This window comes from Typopeltis vanoorti, chromosome 3 (assembly GCF_054136105.1).
Source record: "Typopeltis vanoorti isolate ZY-2024b chromosome 3, IOZ_Tvanoo_1.0, whole genome shotgun sequence".
Taxonomy (NCBI): Eukaryota; Metazoa; Arthropoda; class Arachnida; order Uropygi; family Thelyphonidae; genus Typopeltis; species Typopeltis vanoorti.
In genome coordinates, this window is record NC_143551.1 from 65,045,494 (window position 1) to 65,071,855 (window position 26,362).

Below are 26,362 nucleotides of genomic sequence, written 5' to 3' on the forward strand. Positions count from 1 at the left end.
TTGGTGTTTTGGAGAGTCTAGGAAGGAATTTAGTGTTCTAACTGGATGGAAAGAAACTTGTAGGACAATCTTGCAGAAATGTCTTCCAATTTTTTCTTTAACATATAGAATTGAAATTCTAGAAACTTCTTCTCAAGGAGGATTAGGATGAAGGCCATAACTACTAATTTTATCAATTATTTTTGTATTATAACCATTAAAAATGAAAATAAGTTCTGATAAATAGTTTCATTATTTAAAAGAGAATTGGTAGAATGTAACATGTATACAGTGAACTAAAGTTTTAATCACACCATATTCCTGTCAGGATGATGATAAAACTAGAATATAATTTTTCGATAAATTGCTGTGAGAACTTATGTATTTAAATATAATACATGCAGCTTGAAAATGATTTTTACTCGCCAAGGAATACAAGAAGTTATGAGGGCCTATAGGAATAGTTTTTGGAGCTGTAGCATAAACTAAACCTTTCGACAATACCAAGATTTCTTTATTAGATAAAAGATGACCTAAAATATTAATGACAATTCTTGAGGTGTTAATCTGAACACTTAGCAAGAAGACTCTTTTTATTGATTGAAATTTATGAATATGACATTAAGTCATGAAAACCTTTTCTGTCAAGTCTGAAGAAATGATATAAACAGTATTGTATTCTTCAGCAAATGAAACAGTTAATTCAGCAATAACAGAAGCAACAATAGTTGCTTCTGTTATTGCTGAATTAACCTAGTGATTTATGATTAATTGGTAAAATAATAAAACCTAGTGATTATTAAACCTAATAATAGATTAATAAACCTAGTGATTTATGATTAATTGGTAAAATAATTAATAATTATAGCCTTCATCCTCTTCAAGAAGAAGTTTCTAGAATTTCAGTTCCATATTAGATATATGAAGAGCCAAAGGCTTCAATTCGGCGACATATGACATGCTTAAGTTAAGGGATATTACATCCCATATCGTTTCTTAGCCGAATAAGAAACTCAAAGAGTTTCCTGAATATAGTAGAAACTATATAAAGTTCGGCGATTCCAAGCGTAAGCAAATACCTGGATACTGCAGCAACTGACCCTAAAGGTAGTGCAAGCTGAGGCAACTCATGTCTAAGGTGGAGCAAGCTCCGATCACTATTCTTGATATTTACCCATAATGTGAACTTAGCTCCTAGGAGCTATATTTCTGTTCAACATTATGAGAGAAGGTCACTACCCAGACCGGTTTCAACCTTTATTGAGGTCTCATCAGTGAGTAGGTAGACCTAGTTAATATCAAGTTTGTAGCGAACAGATTATATATATATCTGTTCTGATTATATATCAGAATTATATATCTAATAATTTATTAGGACACCTCTTGGCAATACTCATAGAAGGGTTGTAAGTTCTGTTCGCTACAAACTTGATATTAACTAGGTCTACCTACTCACTGATGAGAACTCAATAAAGGTTGAAACCGGTCTGGGTAGTGACCTTCTCTCATAATGTTGAACAGAAATACAGCTCCTAGGAGCTAAGTTCACATTATGGGTAAATATCAAGAATAGTGATCGGAGCTTGCTCCACCTTAGACATGAGTTGCCTCAGCTTGCACTACCTTTAGGGTCAGTTGCTGCAGTATCCAGGTATTTGCTTACGCTTAGAATCGCCGAACTTTATATAGTTTCTACTATATTCGGCATGAAACTCTTTGAGTTTCTTATTCGGCTAAGAAACGATATGGGATGTAATATCCCTTAACTTAAGCAAGTCAATTCCATATGTTAAAGTAATATCAGAAAAAAATTGCAAGACCTCTTCACCAGATTGATATAATCTACAAATTTCTTTCCATCCAGTTCAAAAACTAAATTCCTTCGTACCCTCTCCAAAAGACAAATGTCCTTCTCTCTCTCTCTCTCACATCCTGGAGTTTGTAGGATCCCTTGTTCATACAGCCTTTGTTATTGTGGGCAGATGGATCGAATTGCCTAGAACATCAGGAGTATATTTTACCTCAAGAGCCTGATAAGTCTGCTTTAGCCAGCCATGCATTATCCACTAGGCATAGAATTCGTTAGAACAAAACTGAAGTCCTACACAAATGTTATTTTTGAAGGATTATATAAAGAAAGTTGTGAAACCCATATTCACACCCTAAACCTCAACAAAAATTCTCTTAAACTTTTCCAATTTTCGGAAGTCATCCTATTACTCTTCATTCCTGTGTTTTTTAAAATTGTAATTATTTAAATTACAATTTAAATTTAATTTATGTCTTTGAATTCTAATAGTTGTAGATGGAATTATCCTCCTGCAGTTGATGATAGCATAGATTGTCATGCACTTGCAAGTTAACTGTTGTTCTTATTGATCCCTATTCACATGTATTGACAGTGGTTAGGAACCTAACCAAAAATTCTTCAAATATTAAATATTTTTTCCCTAATGTGTCTTTCTGTTATTCCATAATTTTATCATTAAGAAAAAAGAAAGAAACCAACTTAAGTAAGTTAAGATAACTTAGAATAGAAATTTTCACTATTTCATTCTATATTACCATTGTTAGGAAAAATTAAAACAGAATTCTTCTTGACACGAATTTTTATATTAATGTCTGTGTGAATTCAGTTATGATTTGGATTGCAATATTTCATTTAATTTAGAAAAGGAATTTATTCTCATAGGCTAAAAATTTGGAGGTTTTGGAATTTTTTATCCAAGAAGGACAAAAAGCATATGATAAAAAAGACTTCAGGAAGGTGAGAAATTTTAATTTTTGTAATTAAAAATTGACTGTTTAGCCATAATTTACATGTTCTAGAATTTGAGCCATCTTATACTATGAAAATGTTAACATATATCCATTATGATGTTGTTCACATTATTAGCTGAAGATTCATTGTAATAACAAAGCTAAATAGCATAAGAAATATTTTCTTACCACTTTATAACAAAAGAAAATAAAACTAAATGTGAGAATTATAAAAGAACTTCTCTGAATATTTCCAAAACAGTTTCTGTAAGCATCCTTGAGAAAAGCTAAGAAAACTAATTGAAGAAAATTGTGAAAAACAAGTTATGCTAGTTGAATAGAAATTGACAATATCAATTTGTTTTTTTTTAGCACATTAGAACTGAGTGGTTCAGGATTTTTTTTTCTTCTGTTTTTATTAATTTTATAATTATGAAGTTGAGAAATCATCGATATATAATGAGGATTTCTATTTTAGCTTTGTCATTCTCAAAAAAAGCATATAATATGATACCAATTGTAAAACTGTTCAAAAGACAAAATCTGTGTACATAACTCAAATTATTTAAAATTGAAAGTTGTTTGGTAGAGGAAGATGTCCGGATGTTAAATCAGGTATATAGCATCATAAATCTGTTCTGAGTGTGAGTTTTTAGTAACACTAAATTATTGCTGTAATGACATTCATCCTGGATGTTATTCAAGTGAGAAAGTGTAGACAATGAAAATAGGTATGTGTTGGAGGGGGGGGGGGGGTCTACTCCATTCTCAGTAGTGAATTTATATAACAGGTTACATATTTTCATTAAAAGACTACATTTTCATCAAAGATTATAGTATAATAATATCAACAGAAAAATCAAAAACTATGGCCTTTAAACGACAAGATCCAGCAAGAACTTAAATAGTAATAGATAACAAGATCTTAGAACAGGTGAATTCATTTAACTACCATTTAAATGAATATTACGTTTTTTATTTAAATATTATGTTTATATTAATTTAAATTAATTTAAATATTAATTTAATTGCAAAATATTTAAAAATAACAGGTGTAATTAACTCTGAATAATATAAGCACATAAACACAAGAAAGATATTTAATTAACCAAATATTTCGGTCTGGAAATAGCAGACCATCTTCAGTGGCACTACAAGAACAGTTTTTTAAAAAAATACAAGGTGGAATACTAACAATAGATCATTTAAAAATAGAACAAGCCACGTGATGTTATATCACTAAGTTAATACTTAGTGATATAACATCCCTTATTAAAGGGAATAAAAATATTCCCTTTAATATGCGAATATTTTTAAGCAGAGACATGATTGAAATAAGATATTAATTAATAATATTAAATAACATAAAATTAATATGAATATTAATGAGTTATCCTGATTAGGCTTTCCCAGATTTTTGATATAGATATACAGTCATTCCTATTCAGGTTAGGATGATGGAGTAAGGCCTCTACGCTTTCTTTGAATAAACGTTCAAATTTATAACGGGATCTATGTAAGAGGCGAGTTTTTGGCCAAAGGATGTTGTGGTTAGTTTCAGTCCCGTGCTGAGCCAATCCAGATTTTTCAGGTTTGTTGTGATGAATGGAGGATTAATGTTCTTGGATTCTCTTTTCAAGAGAACATCCATTTGTCCAAAATAGGAGAGATCACAGTTGCAGGGAATTTGATAAACTCCAGGAAGAGATATAGTTGAGCGTTTGTCTTTAGAAGGAAAATGGGAAGATAATTTGTTAATAGGTGAATACGTAGCTGTTAACTCATATTCTTCAGAATTCTTGCGATAGGTTCTGAAATCCCAGAGATGTATGGAATTGGAACTCGACGTATTGAATCTTTGTTGTTTTGTGGTGGATTATAAGAATCGAGAAGATGTTGAGTACCCTTTTCGGAAAAGTCATTGAGTTTCATGTGTTGTTGGATAGTAGAAAGTTCTTTCTGTAGAAAATTAGAAGTAGAACAATTAGTTTTGGCTCTTCTGATTAGACATTTTATGATTCCTGTTTTTTGACAAGGATGACGGACTGATTCTTTAAGAATATAATGACCTGTGAATGTTGGTTTCCTGTAAACTGTAGTTGTAAGTATTTGAAGGTGACCGGATGAGGAGAACGTCTAAAAAAGATAACTGGTTGTTTTCTTCCATTTCCATAGTAAACTTTATACGATGATGTATGGAATTGATACTGTTTAAAAAGGAAGGTAAGGAGTCTTTGTTGTGTGGCCATACAGTAAAGATGATCTATATATCTTACCCAAAAGGATGGTTGAGGGAAAATAGATGAGAAGAGGACTTTTTCTAGATGTCCTAAATAAAAGTTGGCTAAAGCAGGAGAGAGAGGACTTCCCATGGCTGTTCCTTCTACTTGGCTGTAAAATTTGTTTTGACATAAGAAATGTCTAGAGTGTATTAAGAAATCAAATAGTTTTATAATGTCTTCTGGAAAGATGTCAGCAAGTAATTTTAAAGTCTCCTTGAGAGGTACATTTGTATATAAAGATTTTATATCAAAGCTCACCATAAGATCTGTAGGTTGCAATGAGACATTTTTCAATTTTTCTAAGAAATCTGAGGAGTTTTTTAGAATGGAACTAGAGTTGCCTATGTGAGATTTCAATAATTTAGCTAGATATTTGGCTATATGGTAAGTAGGAGAATCAATACAATCTACTATTGGACGAAGAGGAAAGTCAATCTTATGTATTTTAGGAAGACCATAAAATCTAGGAGGTCTTGCAAAATGAATTTTAAGTCTTTCAATTGTGTCTCTATCTAAACTGATGACTTCATCTAAGAGAGAATTTAATTTCTTCAGTTGTCTGTTGGTTGGATTATAATCAAGTTCTTGATATGTGGAGCGATCTCGAAGTAAAAGAGAAAGTTTTGTTCTGTAATTTGCTGAGTCCATAACTACTGTTGTTTTTCCCCCTTGTTTTTTATATTTCTTCAGAATTGCAAGAATTCTGAAGAAATATGAGTTAACAGCTACGTATTCACCTATTAATAAATTATCTTCCCATTTTCCTTCTCCTAAAGACAAACACTCAACTATGTCTCTTCCTGGAGTTTATCAAATTCCCTGCAACTGTGATCTCTCCTATTTTGGACAAACTGGAAGTTCTCTTGAAAAAAGAATCCAAGAACATCAATCCTCCATTCATCACAACAAACCTGAAAAATCTGGATTGGCTCACCATGGGATTGAAACTAACCACAACATCCTTTGGTATCTATATCTATATCAAAAATATGGGAAAGTCTAATCAGGATAACTCATTAATTCATATTAATTTTATGTTATTTAATATTATTAATTAATATCTTTATTTCAATCATGTCTCTGCTTAAAAATATTCCCTTTAATACTTAGTGATATAACATCATGTGGCTTGTTCTATTTTTAAATGATCTATTGTTAGTATTCCACCTTGTATTTTTTTTTAAACTGTTCTTGTAGTGCCACTGAAGATGGTCTGCTATTTCCAGACCAAAATATTTGATTAATTAAATATCTTTCTTGTGTTTACATGCTTATATTATTCAGTCTTTATGTCACAAGTATCCTCCTTAAAACATCAAGTAATTAACTCTATATTTAAACCAAACCTAGTTCAAAAACAAACCAGACTAAAAGTATACAATACATTAGCCCTATCAGTCTTAATGTATGGAAGCGAAATCTGGACAATAAAACAAAAAGACAAACAAAGATTAATAACAGCAGAAATGAAGTTTATGAGAAAAACTGCAGAGTATACCCTATTTGATCACAAAAGAAACAAAGAAATCATGAAAGAATTAAACCAAGAACCAGTAATAGAAAAAATTAAAAAATATAAACATAAATGGATGGAACACGTTCAAAGAATGAAAACAGAAAGATTACCAAAACAAGCCTTAAAGTACAAGCCATTAGGAAAAAGAAAACCAGGACGTCCTCTTAAATGATTCAATGATGACTTCTAAGGCCGGAACATGCTAGGCCTAAATCCTTGATATGCATGATGATGATGATGGTGGCATATTTTGGCACAAATTTAGTGAAGATCATCAATTTCCATATATACCTGATTAAATTTGCATTATTATTAATCTCCTATACACAATTTTTCTCCAAATTAGTCTATTACTTATATGCACCCTGAAGTTTATGAGAAAAACTGCAGTGTATACCCTATTTGATCACAAAAGAAATCATGAAAGAATTAAACCAAGAATGTTCCATTCACCCCATATAATTGTAGTGTTTTGAAAAGCTTTTCTTTGGTCACCTTGTTGTATGCCTTTTCCAGATCTACCAAACTTAAATACAGATTTTTATGTTCCAACAATTTCTCAACGATTTGTCTTAAAGTGAAAATCTGATCTTGACAACCTCTATTTGGCCTGAACCCTGCTTGTTCTTCTCCAAGTTTCTCTTCCACAATCTTTCTCAGCCTCTTATCAAATCTGCTGACTTATTTGCTAGAAACTTTTGGTATGCTTTCTTCTTTAATTTCTTGTGTCCACCATGGTGTTATTATTTTTATCTCCTTGCATACAACTTCATCACATACCTCCTTATCTTAATCGATCAATGTCTTCTTCAGAGTTTGCCACTGAGACTCCAAGGTTTGGTTCTTGTTTTCAAACTGCTGCAAATTTTCTTCAATAATGTTTTCATAGTTGAGTACAATTTACCTGTAAAAGCTGCTCAGCTTTAATTCTTTTTAAAACTTGCTTACATACTGTTCTTTTCAGTGTAATATCTATTTTTATCCTGCTTAGTACTAAGTAATGGTCATTTCGAATCCTCTGTACACTCTTGTATCCTGAACCAGCTTTACGATATCACTATCAACAATGACTTAGTCAATAAGGCTTTTCTTATTTCTTGTGTCTTCTCTCCATGTGAACTTATACATATCTTTATGTTGAAACATGGTGTTAGTAATGACTTGTCTGTGTCCTGAGCAGAAGTCTAGCAAATACCTACCATTATTATTAGCTTTAGCCTTTTCTCCAAATTTTGTTTTAGTAGTAAATGAATAGGAATTCTTGATAAACCAGAATTCCTGCATTGGAAAGTAAATTTTTATTTTTTTTATTTTGAGCAGAGTAGGAAATGAATCCCATGATTCATGGGATTCATTTCCTACTCTGCTCAGATCTCCAAACAGGGACCACTTTTTCCATTTTCTTTATGTCAGCTGCCTGTTGTAATGACTCAAAAAAATTCCTCTTCCTCCTCTTCTTCTTTGGAAGAACCTTCTGTGGTACTATAAGCACAAATAAGTTTCATTGTCCATTTCAAAGTTAGCCCACATAACTACTTGAAACTGCTCTCCCATCAAGAAGTTTTCTTCATTTTCGTGTTGAATGCTATCGCTACTCCTTCCTTTTTACCTGAAAATAGCATCATACACTTATTATTTAGTAATATCTCACCTGATTTTGTCTTCTTTGTCTCAGTTATGCCAATTATGTCCACGTGGTACTTTTCCTATTCTCCTGCAAGTTCAATTTCCTTTCCATTAATACTCCTTATTTTGATGGCTCCTATCTTCAGTTCTGATGTTGGGTTTATTCTTCTTCTAGATGTTGATTGTTTCAGTAGCTGACTTTTCACTCTATGTAAAATCAATTTTTATCGAAAAATTTCAATCAGGTAGCAGTAATGTATGAGGAAATCATGATATCTAACTTGACATTAAAAAGTTATCTTGATGGGATGATTCTGTTATCAGAGCTAATGTAATAATATTATATGGTAGTAAAACTGCACAGAGCCTCCCTAATTCCCTGACAAAAACAGCATTGGCCTTGTTTAACTGTGTGACACCACAGCCAGCATGAGATCTCATCATGTTATATCATCATATGCATTTGTGGTTTAAGCCAATTAAAAGTACAGTTTGATCAGCTAAATCCCAAATTGCCAGCCCATCCTCGTTTGTTCAGTACCAGTAGATGCCTACTAACAGGGCACACCCCATGAAGGTGAGGATTGGACATTAGGTCAGAAGCCCCAGTCAGTTGTCCGTAATCCTGAAAGGCGATGTGGAGATCTCCTTCAATTTAGTTGGCTTTGACTCTTAAATCTGACATGTGACCTTCACTTTTTGTCACCAAATAGCTGGTATACCACTTTTCTTACTAAAAAATAAAAAAAATAAAAATTTACTTTCCAATGCAGGAATTCTGGTTTATCAAGACCCATTCCTGTCGATAAGTATTACTACACTATTCGTATGCAACCTTAACCTTTTACGATCAGGGATACACAAAAAATTCTGTAGAAAGCTTCCAGTATTGAGACTACATGTTTTTAGATTTTATTTATTCCACACACACACACACAAGAGAGATACAAGAACCTATAGCACATCAGTGCTATGTGTGAGATAATTAATGAATTTAATAAAATAAACAAACATAATCCTACAAGTTTAGTAAGTCTGGTGACTTACATCGTCGCTAGCAAAAGTCGTACACAAAAAAAGAAAAAACTATTAACAATTAATTAAACAGATGTTATCAGAACTTCACAATTGGCACATATAGATAAGTAACTAGAATAAAAAAAAACAAACATTAAATTAATTACTGTATTTGCATTGGAAGAACGCTAGTTGTTGCTGTTACGTTCTGTAGATGGCACGTGTCGCATCTGCAGTAGTATGTAGTAATAGTAGATTTTTAATGAAAGCAGACCAGACTTAGTGTAGAATTAAGCTTTGATTAATTTGATTGAGGATCCTTAGCATTTCAGAGGGTTCCTTGGACTTTCTTGTAAAATTATTATTAATATAAGGCATATTTGCTTGTTATCAAACTGCTTGATGGCCTGTGTTAGTTGTATGGGATGCCAAACCTGATTTGTGACAAGCTGAAACACGATTTCTACTAACTTAGCATAATAAAAGGTCATGTGAATATCCCCACATGTAATAAATAAATAATTAATTATTAAATAATAGCTTTATACAAAAAACACCTCAGAATTACAAAAGAACATTTTAACCGAGGTGTTTCCAATGATTGTTTTATTATATTTATTCATTTTTATTATTTTCTTTGTAATAGGACAACATTCCATATACAAACTGTATATGGAATGTTGGCTTCAAACTGAGAGAAACTTAATATTTTATTAAGTTTCAAAGTCATATTAGTAAAAAGTGCTGTTAAGCTGAATGACTGTTGTTGTTGTCCTCAGTTATACCTGACTGCAAGTCAACACTCCTCCAAATAGACTCTAGTCAATCAAGGCTCACAGATACATCAAAATTTCCTTATTCAGTTAAGGGTTAACTGAAAAGCAATTCATTTAATAAGAACTAAAGTAGATCAAGACTTAATCTAGACTAAGAAAACAGTCAAATCTGAGGAGAGAACAAAAAGAGAAAATTCATATTTTTTTTGATCTAAAAGTTACAGAACCTCTTCCTAAAGAAACATCCTTTCTTTTAGTGTTACACGGTGATCAGCATTAATTTTTGAAATTATGGATTCTACAACCTTGTTAGAATAACTCTTTTTATTATCCTGACGTTTCAATCTTCATATCAAGATCATCATCTGAAGCATACACAAATATACAAGACAAGCTGCGTTACATTACAAACCGTAAGCTAGAAAAACAATGAATTGATCACATGTTATTCTACTGGCATGACCTCTAGTGGGAAAAAAAAAATTACATCAAGCTACATTTAATTTATGATTACATGAATAAACATTCTTTCTTACAGATAGTTTTCCTTCCAATGACAGTGATGTCCTATTTTTTATTATTACAATTGTTATTTTTGATTTAAAAAAAAAAAATTATAAATTACAACAAGAATAAACATTTTTTCTTATAGATTTCTTCCTTAACAGTGATGTCCTATTTTTTTTAGTATTACAATTGTTATTTTTGATTTAGGATCCTGGATTTTTTACAGTTGTTCTTAGAGAGGAAGGATTCATGGGACAAATATATGCCTTCCATATGTATGGGATTTTTAGACCATCATTATTGTTCAGATTAGGGTGGTTGATAGTCATCTCACAGGCTTCCTTAAATTTGCATTCATACCATGTTTTGGTGTGATGTAGACAACTAGTGCTTTTCCAGTCAATTCTGTGTAAGGTGTTCAGGGCATGATCAGAAAGGCCAGCTTCACCATAATTATTATATTTGATGTGTCATTTATGTTCTTTTTGTCTGATAGGAATTGTGTGTCCTGTTTCTCCTATGCATGGTATGTTGCAGTTGCAATAAATATGGTATACTCCAGGGTGGGCCAGCATAGGGAGAGGGTCTTTGGATGTTTGCTTCCAGGACATCACTGTCACTGGAAGCAAACTATCTGTAAGAAATAATGTTTATTTATGTAATTATAAATTAAATCTAGCTTGATGTAATTTTTTTTTTTCCACTAGAGGTCATGCCAGTAGAATAACGTGATCAGTTCATTGTTTCTCTAGCATTATATTACGATTTGTAATGTAACGCAGCTTGTCTTGTATATTTGTGTATGCCTCCAGATGACGATCTTGATATGAAGATTGAAACATCGGGATAATAAAAAGAGTTATTTTAACACGGTTGTAGAATCCATAATTTCAAAAATGAATCCTAAAGAAACATATTTTCTCAAGGAAGCCATGTTGATTGTTCATGACAGGCCATTTGAACTTAACATTAAAATTTTTCTCAGTTTGGCAACACTGAATATAGGTTATTACAACAATCAGGGTTCCAGAAAATTCTGTAGTTTCACAAGTTAAGTGTGTGTGTGTGTGTCAACACAAAGATGCCGGCTTCACTGTTATCAGTATATTTTTCAGCTATTTACACAGTAATATTCTGGTTGTGCAAAACAGACCATGGCAACATTACATAGATTTAAAAAAAAATATGACCTGCCTGTTTATGTTATGATGTACTGATGCCTTTAGTTTAATTAGCATTAAGTAGTAGCAGTACTACTACTAAAACTGCAGGTATACCTAGCATAGGTTTATTTGCATACTAGCAGGAGATAACTTCAAATTGATGAATCTGGAATCTTATGATGTAGCGATTCCATATATACACTTCTGAGCCAAAACATTACCACCAAGCAGTCTGCTTCTGGCCAGGGAAAAAAAAAAAAAGTCTTGACACTATCCTGGTATGGGGAATGTTCTTGTGGACATTACTGGATCCTCTCATCTCCATTGAACACACACACACACCTTGATTGCTAATTCTTACCTGGCTAGGTATTCAGACCAGGTGAAGATGGCAATATTAAATATGGAAAGAATAAGTACTGTTTGTGTGGTTGGAATGTTATTGAATAAATTTATATGGAATGAGATAGAGAAACCCACAAGCTCAAATTTAGTCAATTACATCTACCATCATACATGATAGTGTTCAAAACCACCTTTATTGTATGTATCCGATGAATTTGATAGAAATAACAGTTGATCAAAATTGGAGACCACGGATATGAAATATATGATAAAATAAGGAAATGTACAAATGTACTCAATAGCAGAACCATGTTAAACATGTAGATATCACAATTAACTTGATGTTTTAATATTCAAGAATGTATAAACAGAGCCAATCTAATATAGTATAGCCACTTAAACAGAATTGGAGATAAAATAAGAAAAACAAGTGTTAGATGGAAAAATGTTGGTTGGACAATTACAGTTAGGATTGCTTGAGAAGATATGGAAATGAAAGAACTGATCAAATCACAGACCACTTTGTGTGGAGGGGTGGGGGATACAGATTGTTAGGTCTTTGTTTTTTTTATATGGCCTCCTAGGACATTGAGAATGTTATAACTGATATACAATATCTATATCATTTTGAGAGTATACATTACATGATTATAATGACAGAAAAGATTTATATCTGTCTGCTTTATTAGAAACCAACAAAATATTGTGTCAAACTAAAATTTTGTTTACGTTGTACCAGCATCATTTATCATTCTTGATATGTACTTTTCAAGGGATGTAGAATAAGAAAAACTTACCACATTTGCTTATTCTTTTGTGTGTTTCCATGGTTAATTTGCCATCTTTACTAGAATTTATGCCTAAATGGCTGAAATGGTTGTATGTTTCAAGAATACAGTTGATGATTTCCATGGTCCTACCTATATTCTTAGTTTTTGTTTCTTTATTGCTGATTTTCTTGCCAAATTTGTTATAGCAGTATTTGGTTTAGAAAGAATCCTGAAGACTTGGTCAGAGTTTATATATGAGTATAACATCACTTGCATAAAGTAAAATGCAGAGTTGAATATCTCCAATTCAAGTTTAATGCCACTTTCCTTCATAATGTAATTCATATAGATGATGAGTAACAGTTAAGATAGTGTGCACTTTTATCTTACACTTGATTTGGCACAAATTTAGTGAAGATGGCATATTAAATATGGAACTAGATAAAGAACTTAAATATTGCTGGTAAGGTTGAAAGCTAGCTGAATAAACTTTCTCTCTTAATATGAACTAAGAGAGAAGTCAGCCAAAAAATCAAGTTTAGTAAATTACATCTAGCTGTATACATGATAATGTTCAGGCTAACTTTATCATGTGGATCTGATAGATGGACTCGAAATAAAATAGTTGATCAAAGATCTGACTGCTGGTTTACAATTTAAATATTGATTATAGTTAACTCTTGTATGTAGGCAATTATGTAAGCAATGCTATAATAAACTAATGAAAAGTTCATTCACAACTCTATAGGTATAAAGCTATGATAAGACATTCACTATAGCAAACTGTTCCTGTAGTCCCTATAGTAAGCCATCTGTATATTGATCTATATAATATCCCATTTACTTCATATGACTGTAGTGCTTTTCATATCATCATCATCATCAAATTCCTGCCATGTACCCTCAAGGGGTGTACAGGATAGTACTACATGAAAAATTTACATCATATGACTTGACATATGAAATTTCGCTTTTCATATGACTTGATGATTTCTTGTATGCCTTTTCCAGATATGAGATCTACAAAACTCGTATCAATTCTTATTATATTCTTATACTCTGAAGTGTGTTCATCTCCAAAGTTTCTTTTTGACAGTTTTTTTAGCTGCAGTATGCTTTCATAACTTAACTAGAACACTTAGGAAAATTCCTTTGTAATTCTTACATTATTTGGTTTTCATTTTTATAGGTAGGTACTATGAGAGCTCTACTCCAATCATCCAGAATTGGACTTTCTGACCAGGTCTTTTGAATTATGATAGTGTAACCACTATAAAACATTTATGCCTCTATATTTGAATATTTCTGGTCCAATATCATCTACTTCAGCTGCCTTTCCATATGTCATGTTTTTGATTGAGAATGTTGATATTTCTTCCTGGTTTCATTCCTCTTGAATATTTTATACTACTGAAAAATTAATAAATGAAATCAGAAATGACAGGACACAGTAATTACTCCAAGTATCCAGAATATATACTATCAATTTTTGTCACCTGTTTTATCTCATTCCTTTTACAGTACCTTCGGTATGCTTTTTGTTTTTTTTCTCTTTTCCTTGATTATCTCTTTAACTGCCTCAGTCCACCATCCAGCACAGATTTTTCTGTCCTTGCAAACAACTTTACCACATGCTTCCAAATCAATCAGTTGTTGTACCGTTTAATATTTGTCAATATCATTGTAAATTGTAATAATTATTTTTAATAGAAAACATGTACCAGATACATTTATAGATACTTGCATCTATGACTTACATGTATAGAAACAGAATTTTATTCAAAATCTAAGATATATTTCTTACAATGTAATATGGAGGTCATCAGAGAAACATAATAGTAACTAAATTCAAATCATGAAGCATGTTTACTGGCTCATGTCACGGTTGCATCTGACTTTATAGGATTACACTATTAGAGTTCAGAGTAACAATTTTAAAAGTTGCGTAGATAATAAAATAATAATAATAATCATAATACGTTTCAAAAAAGGTTATGAAGGGTCAAAGCTGTATAACTGAGAGGAGACCTCCATGTAGCTTTTAAAGGAATACAGAGAACTGACCTAATGTCCATTCCTCACCTTCTCAAGGTAAGCTTGGAGAAGAATAACTGGATTCAGGCCAAATAGAGGCTGTCAGGATCAGATTTTCACTTTACTACAAATAGTTGAGAAACCATTAGAATATAACAAAGATCTGTATTTAAGTTTTGTAGATCTGGAAAACGCATATGACAAGGTGCCAAGAGAAAAGTTATTCAAAATGCTACAGTTGTATGGTGTCAGTGGGACATTATATCAAGCAATACTTAGTCTTTATTTGAGCTGTAAGTCAGCAGTTAGAATTGAAGGAAGTACAGGAAGATGGTTTAATGTTAAATCTGGTGTGAGACAGGGATGTACATTATCCCCCCTCTGTTATTCATTATCTATATGGATCACATTATGAAGGAAAGTGGTATTAAACCTGATATCAAAATTGGAGATGTTAATGTTATATTTCTAAATAAATCTAGTACAAGTTTGCAAGATTCTCTGACTAAATTGAATAGCTGTTGTAATAGATTTGATATGAAGGTCAGCAATAACAAGACAAAGACAATGAAAATAGCCAGAAGCATTGAAAATACAGTGGCATAGCTAGAGCTTTTGCCCCCCAGGGCAGTTCCTGACTCTACCGCCCCTCTCAATACACATGAAAAATACTACCAAAAGTCAAAACGACGTATAGGGAGATAAATTAAAACTCTATGTTTATTTTAGTTGTAAGTATAGTTGTTAAACTAATTATTATTAAGTAATAAAAATTACTTTTACATAAATAAAAGAATCATCAAAATAAAATTGTCTCACGTGAAGAGTGCCACCTGGGTTGCCCCCCCCCCCCCCCCCATCTACACCGCTGTGAAAATATCAACTGCATTGTGAATGGAGAACCTATAGAACAAGTAAAACATTTCAGCTACTTAGGCACAATTTTTAGTGAAGAAATAGACAACAGAATCAACAAAGCTGGTATGGTAGGAAGTCAATTGAATAAATTCATATGGAATAATAGACAAATGAGTCGGAACACTAAATTAGCTGTATACAAGACAGTGTTCAAACCAGTTTTAACTTATGGATCTGAGAGCTGGGTCAGAAGTAAAACACTTGACCAAAGACTAGTGACTGCAGATATGAGAGTCCTGAGAAAGGTTGGAGGCGTGAACAGATGGCATCAATGGTAATATCATATTAAAAACGAGGATATTAGGAAAGAACTTGACATTTTCAGCATCCAGGAATGTGTTAGCAGAACTAATCTCAGGTGGTATGGTCACTTAAACAGAATGGGAAAGGAAAGATTTCTTCTTCTTCATGTAGCTTCCTCAGTGAGAGGGTGCAGCACCATGTCCTTCCATTTCTCTCTGTTGGTGGCTTTCCTTTTTGTTTCTGCATAGCCATGTGATCCTGTCCAGGATCTTATATCTTCAAGCCATGTCCTTCGTTTTTTGCCTCTTGATCCTTTTCCCATAATTTTTCCTTCTAAAACTGTTAATATCCTCTGTCCTGCTGAACCTCTCAGTACATGTCCTGCCAATCTCATCTTTCTCTGGATCATTTCCTGTAATAAAAATCTCTATAGGACATCTGTATTTGTCACATGTTCTGTCTATGGGATTTTCAGAGCTCTCCTATAGAAGGAAAGATTAGAAAAACAATTGTTCTCTGCTAGGTTTGCAGGAAGAAGACCAAGATATAGGTGGTTTGATACATTAAAAAATGCCTTAGAAGATAGAAATATAAGATCTGATAATGTTGGAGTCTTCACGGGTAACAGATTGATTTGGAAGAAAATTGTAGATAGAAAGTTAGTAATGATGTAAGTTTTTCATTTACTACTATCATATCCTGTACACCCTTTGAGGGTACATATCAATAATTCGATGGTGATTTACCATCTTCACTAAAAATTGTGCCTAGGTAGCTGAAATGTTTCACTCATTTTATAGGTTCTGCATTCATGATGCAATTTAATATTTTCAATGTTTCTGCCCATTTTCATTGTCTTGCTATTGCTGATTTTCATACCAAATTTTTTCCAACAGTTATTCAATTTATTCAGGGAATCTTGCAGACTTGTTCTGGATTTATTTAAAAGTATGACATCATCTGCATAAAATAAAAAGCTGAGATCTCCAATTTTGATATTATAGTAATATTTGTATTGGGTCTCATTTTAAAATATACCAGTGCTTCAGTCACTTGAAAGTTTGCAGTTGTTTCTTACATTGTTCTTCAAACTACTGTGTAGTTTTTGTATTACTGAGAATGAATAAAGTATTTATTTGCAAATATTTCATTTCACTGCTGCATGTCCATTATACTGTATATGAACGTACAGTTAACACCTGTAACACCTGTTTGAAAAGAATAAAGTTAACTTTATTCTTTTCAAAACTTTAGCAGACTTTCTTTTTAATGGGATACCAAGAGTTAATATTCTTCTTTAGCCTCTTTCCATCCACTGTGGGATAAATAAGGCCTTTCTCTTTAACTTGCCAGTTCTATCTGTGTTTAGCAAATGTCCATCTCATGTCTAACTTTGTGTGGTGTGTGTGTGTGTGTGTGTGTGTGTGTGTGTGTGTGTGTGTGTGTGTGTGTGTGTGTGTGTGTGTGTGTGTGTGTGTGTGTACACATGCATATATGTATGTGTGGTAACCATATCTATATATATACACACACTGCTTGGAAAGAAGTCAATAAAAGAAGTCATCCACTACTGGTATCATTTTCAGTTGACTCCTTGCACCTCCATCTCAGTATGGTATCACTGATTGTTGACCTGGAATGGCCCAATTTGCCAAACAGATAGGCCTGCAATGCGGCATCCTATCACAATATCTCTTTCTAGCTCCATCAGTACCCTTTTTGCATCCATTTCACCTGGACACAGTCGCACTGACTTCGTATTCCTCAAATTTATACTGATTGCAAACATGACTCATTACATGACATGATGCACCTTGCTCATGGGGCAGGGTTGACTTCTTTCCAAGCTTTGTGTGTGTGTGTAAATAAATAAACATACATGTTTATACGCACAATATGGCACAAAAAAAAAAGCTTAACCCCGACACCCATTTACTCCATAACATATATCATTGTAGTTATTCGGTACTTTTTTTGTGGCATACTATATTTTTTTTTGTGATTTATAATGTTATTAATGACTTATATGCTATTTGCAAAAATTTACCATGTGCTTAATAATATAATTAACCTTGTCTGGACCATTTCAGAAGGACACACACACACACTTCTGTTTGTCTTAGCATGGCAGAAGGTGCATCAATTTGTCAGATTGGCCAGTTACTTATATTTTATCTAATCTACTTCAGATTGCACCTCACTTTAAAAAATAAATAATAATAATAGACTGAAGGTCCGCAGTTGGATTAGTTGGATTTGATGTGACTGATGTCAAGTGGGGGGGGGGGGTTAGGTTTTGATTGCATTGTTATTTTGGCTATCTTGAATTTGAATTGTATTTTGTATTATTGTTGTATTGAATTAATTTTAAATGTGCTACTACTTTGTATCATATTGAAAATAGTACAGAAATATCTCAGTGATATAATTTGTGAATTTTTCCTTCATGTACAGCCACCTTTCACTTAAACTAATGAAAAATCCTTGCCCAAATCCTATGGCATGATTATTGTTTGAAAGGAAATATATTACAGCAGAACTTCTAATACAAATGATTCCTTTTGGTTCCTGTGAGTTTTCTGCAGTGAGATTTGACTGCATTTGTTGATTTAATATAATAATTCTGTGCTCAACATCTGTATTAGTAGTATCTATCTACTTAAATAGTAGTTTATTTTTATAATAAAAGAACAAATTCTTTTAAAATAAGTTGGACCACTTCTGAAACATTGTTCATGCCACTGGTATATTCATAACATGAATTTGAAGTCAATCCTTTGCAAAATTTTTTTCTTTAACCTTTTGTCACCACAAACAACATTCACAATCTATATTCATGAGATTGGGACCCACAGCTTATTTGGAGAGCAGAGGTGCTCTCTGCTCAGCCAAGTAGGCTGACTTGATAATTTACACCTGAATTGTATTTAGTGTTATATTTATTACAAATAAATTAATGTTACATAATGCTTTTACTACAATGCATATATTTTTAAATTCTTTTATTACATAGGTAGTTTTCTGTATGGACAGGGCTCTACAAACAGCAGTTGCTTGTACAAAAATTAAACTTCTAAAAGCTGAATGCTTAGCTCTTTTGAATAGATATCAAGAATCCCAAGAAATAGCCAAGTAAGTAGAATTCAGTGAGGTTGTAGCTATAAAAATTGAAATCAATAAATTTATAGGTATTATTTCTGAGAAAATTCTCATGTTACTACCATAACATAAAAATTAGGTCACGACTCTGACAGAGTATGGCTATTGTGATGCTTAAATTAGGTTGAAAATGTCTGTACTGTCATATATCCTGTTCAGTCCCTGAGGGTACATATCAGGAATTTGATGTCCATATTCAGTGAAGGAATAATTTCAACGGATAGTTATTAGTTGCTATTAAGTGCAATTTGCTATTGTGAAATTTTCTTTGCAGTATTGAGTTTGAAAATAATATGGCTGTAATGGATATTGAGTAGGACTTTTTGATAGATTGTTACTGTGCATCATTTCATTACAGCATTGTTTGCTGTGGTGGTCATTTGCATTCAGATACCACTGGCTTTACTTAATAAATAAAACTAGCATATGCTTATTTTTTTATTTTTTTTATTGTTTTGTTCCTTTATTCCACAGTTTCTGAAGTTCATAAAATTCACTACATGTTACTATAGATTGCTGCCTACTTTTAACTTCTTATGTTGAAGATTAATTAACTTCATAGTTACAATAACTGGGATTCATTTCCTATAGTAATGTGAAAGGAACATCTATAAGGGCTTTTCAAATAAAGGAATACTGTCTAGTCTTGTGAGTTTTTATCTCACATAACATGCAAACTGAGAAAAGAATGCATTTTATGGACTTATATTTTAGCAGTTTGTATACATATATTCACCTCATAGTTTGTGTTGCTTTAATTTGAACAAGTTATGTTTCCATCTAAACATGACAGAGTTAGGATTCATTGAGTAAAAAGATCATTATTAAATAGATGTCTTGCTCATGATGATCTTTTCAAAATTTATTTCCTAATGTGAAAGAGGAGTTTGTGTATAATCATCATCAAACTCCTAATATATACCCTCAAGGAGTGTACAGGTTTGTATTGAAAATGTTTATTAGTCATACTTCACAGAGTGAATTTATTTATATTTTTCTCTTTAATTTTTCAACTTTGAATAATCGTACTTATCGATAATACAATTTTATTCTTTCAGTGATATTTTGTTACAAGATTCCATGAATGTGGATGCCTTATACGTTAGAGGATTGTGTTTATATTATGAAGATAATATAGAAAAAGCCTTCAATTATTTCCAAAAAGTGCTCAAATTGGCTCCGGATTATACTAAAGCAAGGGATATATATAAAGTAATGTAAATTCATTTGTTACTCTATTAATTCTTGTAGATAAGCTATTATGTTGGTTAGACATACTTCTAATTTTTTAGGAAATGATAACGTAAACTAAATTATTAATTATAAAAACTTTTAATAGCAGTGTTACATTGCCATCTTTAGGGGATCACAAAACCAAAGACCGGCCACTTCCCTTGGACCTGCCTGGAGTATATCATGTCCTTGCAGTTGCAAACTATCCTACTATGGCCAAACAGGCAGGACCACCATTATCAGGATATTCAAACAGAAGGACTATATCCAGTTCCACCAATACAGCCACTTGTTGACCATGCATTGGACACCCATCACAGAATACACTGGAAGAAGGGCACTTTATTACACTGCAGCAAGTATAAGTACGAAAGATTATTCCTTGAATCAGCCTCAGCACTGAAAAACTTCCCAAACCTCGACAAATTTGGACACATGAGATTTCCCCAAATTTGGGAAGCATACATTCTAAGATCATTAGCCCAATTGCCAAGACAACCCAATTTAGCCTGCTAGGGGACACTGTTCAGGACTCTAAGGACTGATTTCAGTTGCCTTTCTTCAGCCTCATTTTCTTTCATTTAGTGTGAGTGCCTTCTTGCACAAATCATTGTTTTGTGATTCCTGAAGGTAATTCCCGGCAATGTGACATTGCCAAAATATAGGTAGTCATTAAAGTTTTTATAATTAATAATTTAGTTTACATTGTCATTTCCTAAAAAATTAGAAGTATACTTTATTAATATTTTCTTGCATACCTTTTTTTCCATTACCAACAGTAATAAGCTTAATATAAATAATGTACACCAATGTACACTGTATTTGCTGATAAGATAAGTCACATGTAACATATGGCTCCTACCCAGGAAAGGTTCTAAACCTATTGTATAGTACATTAGAACCATGAGTGAGGTAAGGTTTTTTTTTTAATATATTTTTATTAATTATATTTTTTTTTTTGGTATTTTTATTTTTTACATAGTCTAGAAAACAAACATGGAACCTTCTCAAGTTACTTCAGACCTCCAGTAAGTAGAGCAGCAGTGTCACACCAGGCAATAAAATCCATCTCCCACCTAAAGATAATCACAAAAAAAACATGATGGGATTCACCTGCAGCCTGTTCACTGAAGAGCACATATGCTGACCACACCATTATTTAGTAATTTTTGATTATTACCAGCAAATTTTGTTTGCATAACATATGCTTAATGTTAATGATTAGTTCTTTAATGATATCTTCATTTTTCAAATTATCTTGCCCATTGATTTCATCTCTTTACTCAGAAGAGTAAAGAGATGAAATCAGTTTCCATATCTGTGGGCTTGGATTAGATATTTTATTTCTAATCCAACTTCCTGATAAAGAAATTGAACATCAGTTTAAACACCACCTTATATAATTCTGTTTTATAGTGTTTGGGTATGGAGACAGTTTCTCTCTTATTTCATATGAATTTATTCATCTGGCTCCCCACTATACAATCTTTGTTTATGTTGATAAAGTAAGCTTTGCAACCAGTGTAGCTATCAAATAATTGTTTTTATTGATCATTAACAAATAAAATTTGTTCTCCTTAAATTACCCATTCATGATGAACTGGCTGAGTAGAAACTGGAGTTTTTGTCTATCTCATCTTTTAACATTACTTAACATATCAGTCTGTTGAACTTTTCAGCTAATCACACCTCCAAACAGTCTTATAAAACAGATGACGTGTGACACTTCACTGTCTCCTTGTGCCCAAGTTGTTAATTATTGTAATGCTTTCTTTCAGTTTTTATGATAATTTGTAATTTCTTTTGGCACCTTTATGCTTATTCACCATGAAGGTGCCACTTGGTCCTTGGTCAAATCAAACTAGGGTCAACTGTTCTTTGTATGTTTTTATTTGTTAACAACCATTAAAAATAAATAAATAAATGCCAATTTCTTGGGGTTAGTATTTGACCAAAAACTGACTTTTCTATCTCGTACGGCAGTTTCAAAAGTTGCAGATAAAGTTAACATGAAACCTGGAAACCACAATGTTTATATTGATGACATAAATAGATGCTCCCAAATCAATGCAACTGTGTCTGGGTGAAATGGCTGCAAAAAGGGAACTGATGGAGTTTAAAAGAGGCATGATAGAATGCCATGTTGCAGGCCTATCTGTTTGGCAAATTGTTGACAAATTGGGCCATCCAAAGTCAACAATCAATGATACCATACTGAGATGGAAGGGCAGTAGGTCAACTGCAAGTGATAGCCACAGTGGATGACTCACCACACTCACTGAATGTGACTGTAGAGTGCTACGGAGGATATGTAAAAACTGCCATTTGTTGGCCAACATGTTGAATGTGTAGTAACGACATCAGCCATCTTGGTCCTGAAAAACATTGAGGACTGAGGCTCACAATATGCAAGCCCCACCTTACCTAAACCAATATAAAGTGTCATCTGCAGCAGTGAAGAGCATGTACAGTGGGACCTGGAAGCTTGAAAACGTGTTATGGAGCAACATATCACGCTACACCCTTTACTGAGCAGGTGGTGGATGCCCGGTGAATGTCTCAATTGCATTCACATTGACTCTACTCATATATTCTTGAATATTAAAGATGTTAAGTTCCTTAATGTGTTCATTTTCCATATGATTTTGTCATTGATGCATCTCTGATCAACTCTTATTTCTAACCTACCTCTCACACCCATAAGTTAAAATCAGCTTAAGCACTGTCTTATATATTACTAGTTTAGTGTTTTGGCTAATTTGTCTCTTTTATTCCATATAAATTTATTCAACTCGCTTCCCACTATACCGTCTTTGCTTATTCCATTGTCTGTTTCCAAATTTAATTTTCCATTTTCACTGAAATGTATCACATGTTCTGTACACTTTGCATTAAGAATGCAATTCATGTTTTTCATATTCCTGTCTGTTTTCATAGATCTTGTAATTTTGTTGTTCATTTTCATAACAATGTTACTGCCAGTTATTCAATTTAGTTAGTACCAAACACTTAATTTACTTAGGAGTATAACATCTGCATAAAGTCAAGAGAAGTTGAATATATTGAATTTTGATATCACAGTTGGTGCCACTTTCCTTTTGTGATATGATCCCTTGTTTGACACCTGATTTAAATCAAAGCATCTTCCTATGCATGCTTTAATTCTCACTTATAGCAAACTTGTGTGCACCACAAAAATAAGTTATAATGGATAGTTTGTTATAGTAAGTTTTTTAAGCATAGCATTGTACCTGTTACTCCTGTTGTTAAAACTTTTTATTAGTTAGTTATAGCTGCGTATATGTTTGTGTGTGTGTGCATGCATGTGCTATAGTTAGATGGGACTGTGTTGCATAATGAAACCTGTGGAGCAGTCTTGACTAAACATACACACATAACCACAGTAATAAGATTTTTTAATAAGTAAATGTTTCATCCCAAGTATCATAGGAGATCTTCAGTGCAGTTAATCCCAGTATTGTTTTGAATTAACTGTACTGAAGATGTCCTATGATACTTAGAATGAAATATTTACTTATTAAAAATCTTATTACTGTGGTTACGTGTGTATGTTTAGTCAGAGATGACTGCATATGACCCTGTATTATATCCTTCTCATTTATTGCATATAACTATTTTGAACAGCTTTTCTCTTGACACCTTATAATATTCACTTTCCAGATCTGTAAAACTTACATACAGATCCTTGTCATATTTGTGTCATTTCATGACTTTGTCTTAAAGTAAAAACTGATATGGACAAATCTGTATTCAATCTGAACTCAGCTTGTTCTTAAGCTTCTCATTCACCATTTTTCTTAGTATATTCTCAAGGATACTCCCATAAATATTACCTAGAACATTCAGTAAGCAAATACCTCTATAATTCTTTTATCTTTTTAAAGACAAGTACTTTAGTGCTCTGCGTTTTTTAGCCAATGTAAATCTTTTATTCCTCTACATTTGAGCATTTCTGGTGAGATGCCCTCTGTTTCTAAAGTGAAAGACCATCAGAAATCTGATTTGCTTTCCTTTTGAATATTTTTGGCCACTGTTTTGTTCTGCTTATTTCATTTAAATTTTTCAAAGTAATTGCTATCCTGGTTGACTGAATGATTAGTGTACATTTTCTTTAATTAGCAGGCTGCTGATTCAAATCCTGCTGTGGACATGGATGTTTGTAAATGTGTTTGGATGAGAGAGAAATTTGAAATAGTCTGTGCTTCGTTTTTAGAGTAGGATTTCTGTATTAAGTGAAAAAATGGATAAAAAAAATTTTAAAAATGATAAAAAAAAATCCTTAGCTCATTCATGGTGTTAATGTATTATAAGAGTTTCATCCTTTAATGGATGGGAGTTAGAAAAAAAATTACTGTAGACATCTAGATTATTTTTATTTTCATTTTTATGGCATTCTTTCCCACTATTTCCCAAAATTTGGCCACATTCGTGATATTTATCTTCTATATATTCTTATGAAGTTTTCCTATAGCTTGTATTTGGCTACTCTTAAAATACATACTCTACTTTCATTTTTCTCTGATTTCTGCAGATTCAGCTGACTTATTTGCTCGTATTTTTTTATCATTTCCTCTTTTTTCATTATTGCCTCTTTGACTTTTCGAGTCCACCATAAAGTTTGATTTTTCTTTCCTTGGAAAGTATGATAATTGCTTTGAAACATTGTTAAATGAGATGAGCAGTGATTGAACAGTGGTAAAAAATATTCAAGAGAAATGTAATCAAGACTCAAATATTGATACTTCAGATGAAATATTAGACAGGAAATGCTCAAATTCAGAAATATAAAGGCAGTTGATATGGATACACTGCATAATTTTGAGAAAGTATGGTTAGGCGGTTGAATTTTGAATTATTGGAATAGTGCTGTTACAGTATTCATATATGAAAAGAGAAATAAAAGTGAATATGAACAGTATGGGGAGGGGATTTCTTTACAGATTATTGATTTGAAAGGAGAAACTACTGTATGAAGGATTTTTTTTTAGAGAGGGGTGGGGGGGGGAAAAGAGTAACGGCAACAGACTCACAAGGTATACAAGAGTGAGCTAGGAAATAGAGCTGCAATTGCAAATTAGTCACTAAATATTATGTAAAAGAAATGGCATGTATATAGATGTATAGGGTGACTTTGGTTAAAAGGATTTACACATAAAAGATAAATTTGCTTGAATGGTTTTGGTATCAGGAACTTGGAGAAATTGTTGTTCAGTGAAAAGTGGTGGATAATGGATAATGCATGTGGTATGATTTCTTTCTGCAAAACAGGCAAACCGGAGAATTTCTTTTTTCTTTTTTTTTTGATATGTTTCTTGAGCCAGGTGATGGTTGTAGTTTTTTAAGAAGACAGTTAGACAAGCTGCTCCAAAGAACAAATTATCTGTTTTATCAATAGATTCATTCAGATTTGTGAAGAAAGTGGTCAAAAAATTGTGATGGGTCTATGGTATTGTACTCCCTGTGAAGGTTTGTGGGTTAAATAGTTTACCTGATAGGCAGAAAAGAGGAGATATGATAGATAGAAACATAAGTTACTAAGAGATTATTTTATACAATTTTGAAGAAATTTTTCAACATGTTTTTTTATGTTGCTCTCACCCATGAAAGGTTATTTGCAAACCTATAGTACAATTTGTGCCATGGGTAGGCTAAGGATTTTTTTTTTCCTATTTTTATCAATTTTATATTTTTTAAATTTATTTTTTGCATAGTCTGTAAACCCTTCTCTGGAGACCAATCATTTTTGGTCTTTTTCAAGCCACTTCAGGCCTCCAATAAGCAGGATGATGGTCTCACATCAGGCAGTGAAATTCATCTTCCTTCTGATGGGAGAGAACAGTGATTTAACTATGAAAGCTGTGTAAGTACTAGATTTTTTTGCTTGGAGAGTGATGAAGGAGTGGAATGAGTTATAATAGGTGATAATGAATAAGTGCTCAGTGATTGATTTTAGGACAGGTATTGTGTGTGGGGATTTTGTGCAATGAGTTTTTAGAGTCCAAAGGATACCCAT

At 32.6% G+C, this 26,362-nt stretch overlaps 1 protein-coding gene across 2 annotated transcripts in view; it reads left to right on the forward strand.

Annotated features, from left to right (window-relative positions):
• Window positions 1-26,362, forward strand: part of LOC150108218 (dnaJ homolog subfamily C member 7-like) — a 170,303-nt gene that overhangs the window by 86,892 nt on the left and 57,049 nt on the right. For both annotated transcript variants that reach the window (XM_090390657.1, XM_090390656.1), the window contains exons 5-7: window positions 2,672-2,746; window positions 18,950-19,068; window positions 20,154-20,307. In XM_090390657.1, the coding sequence (XP_090246783.1) occupies window positions 2,672-2,746; window positions 18,950-19,068; window positions 20,154-20,307 (348 nt within the window). The remainder of the gene's footprint in view (window positions 1-2,671; window positions 2,747-18,949; window positions 19,069-20,153; window positions 20,308-26,362) is intronic.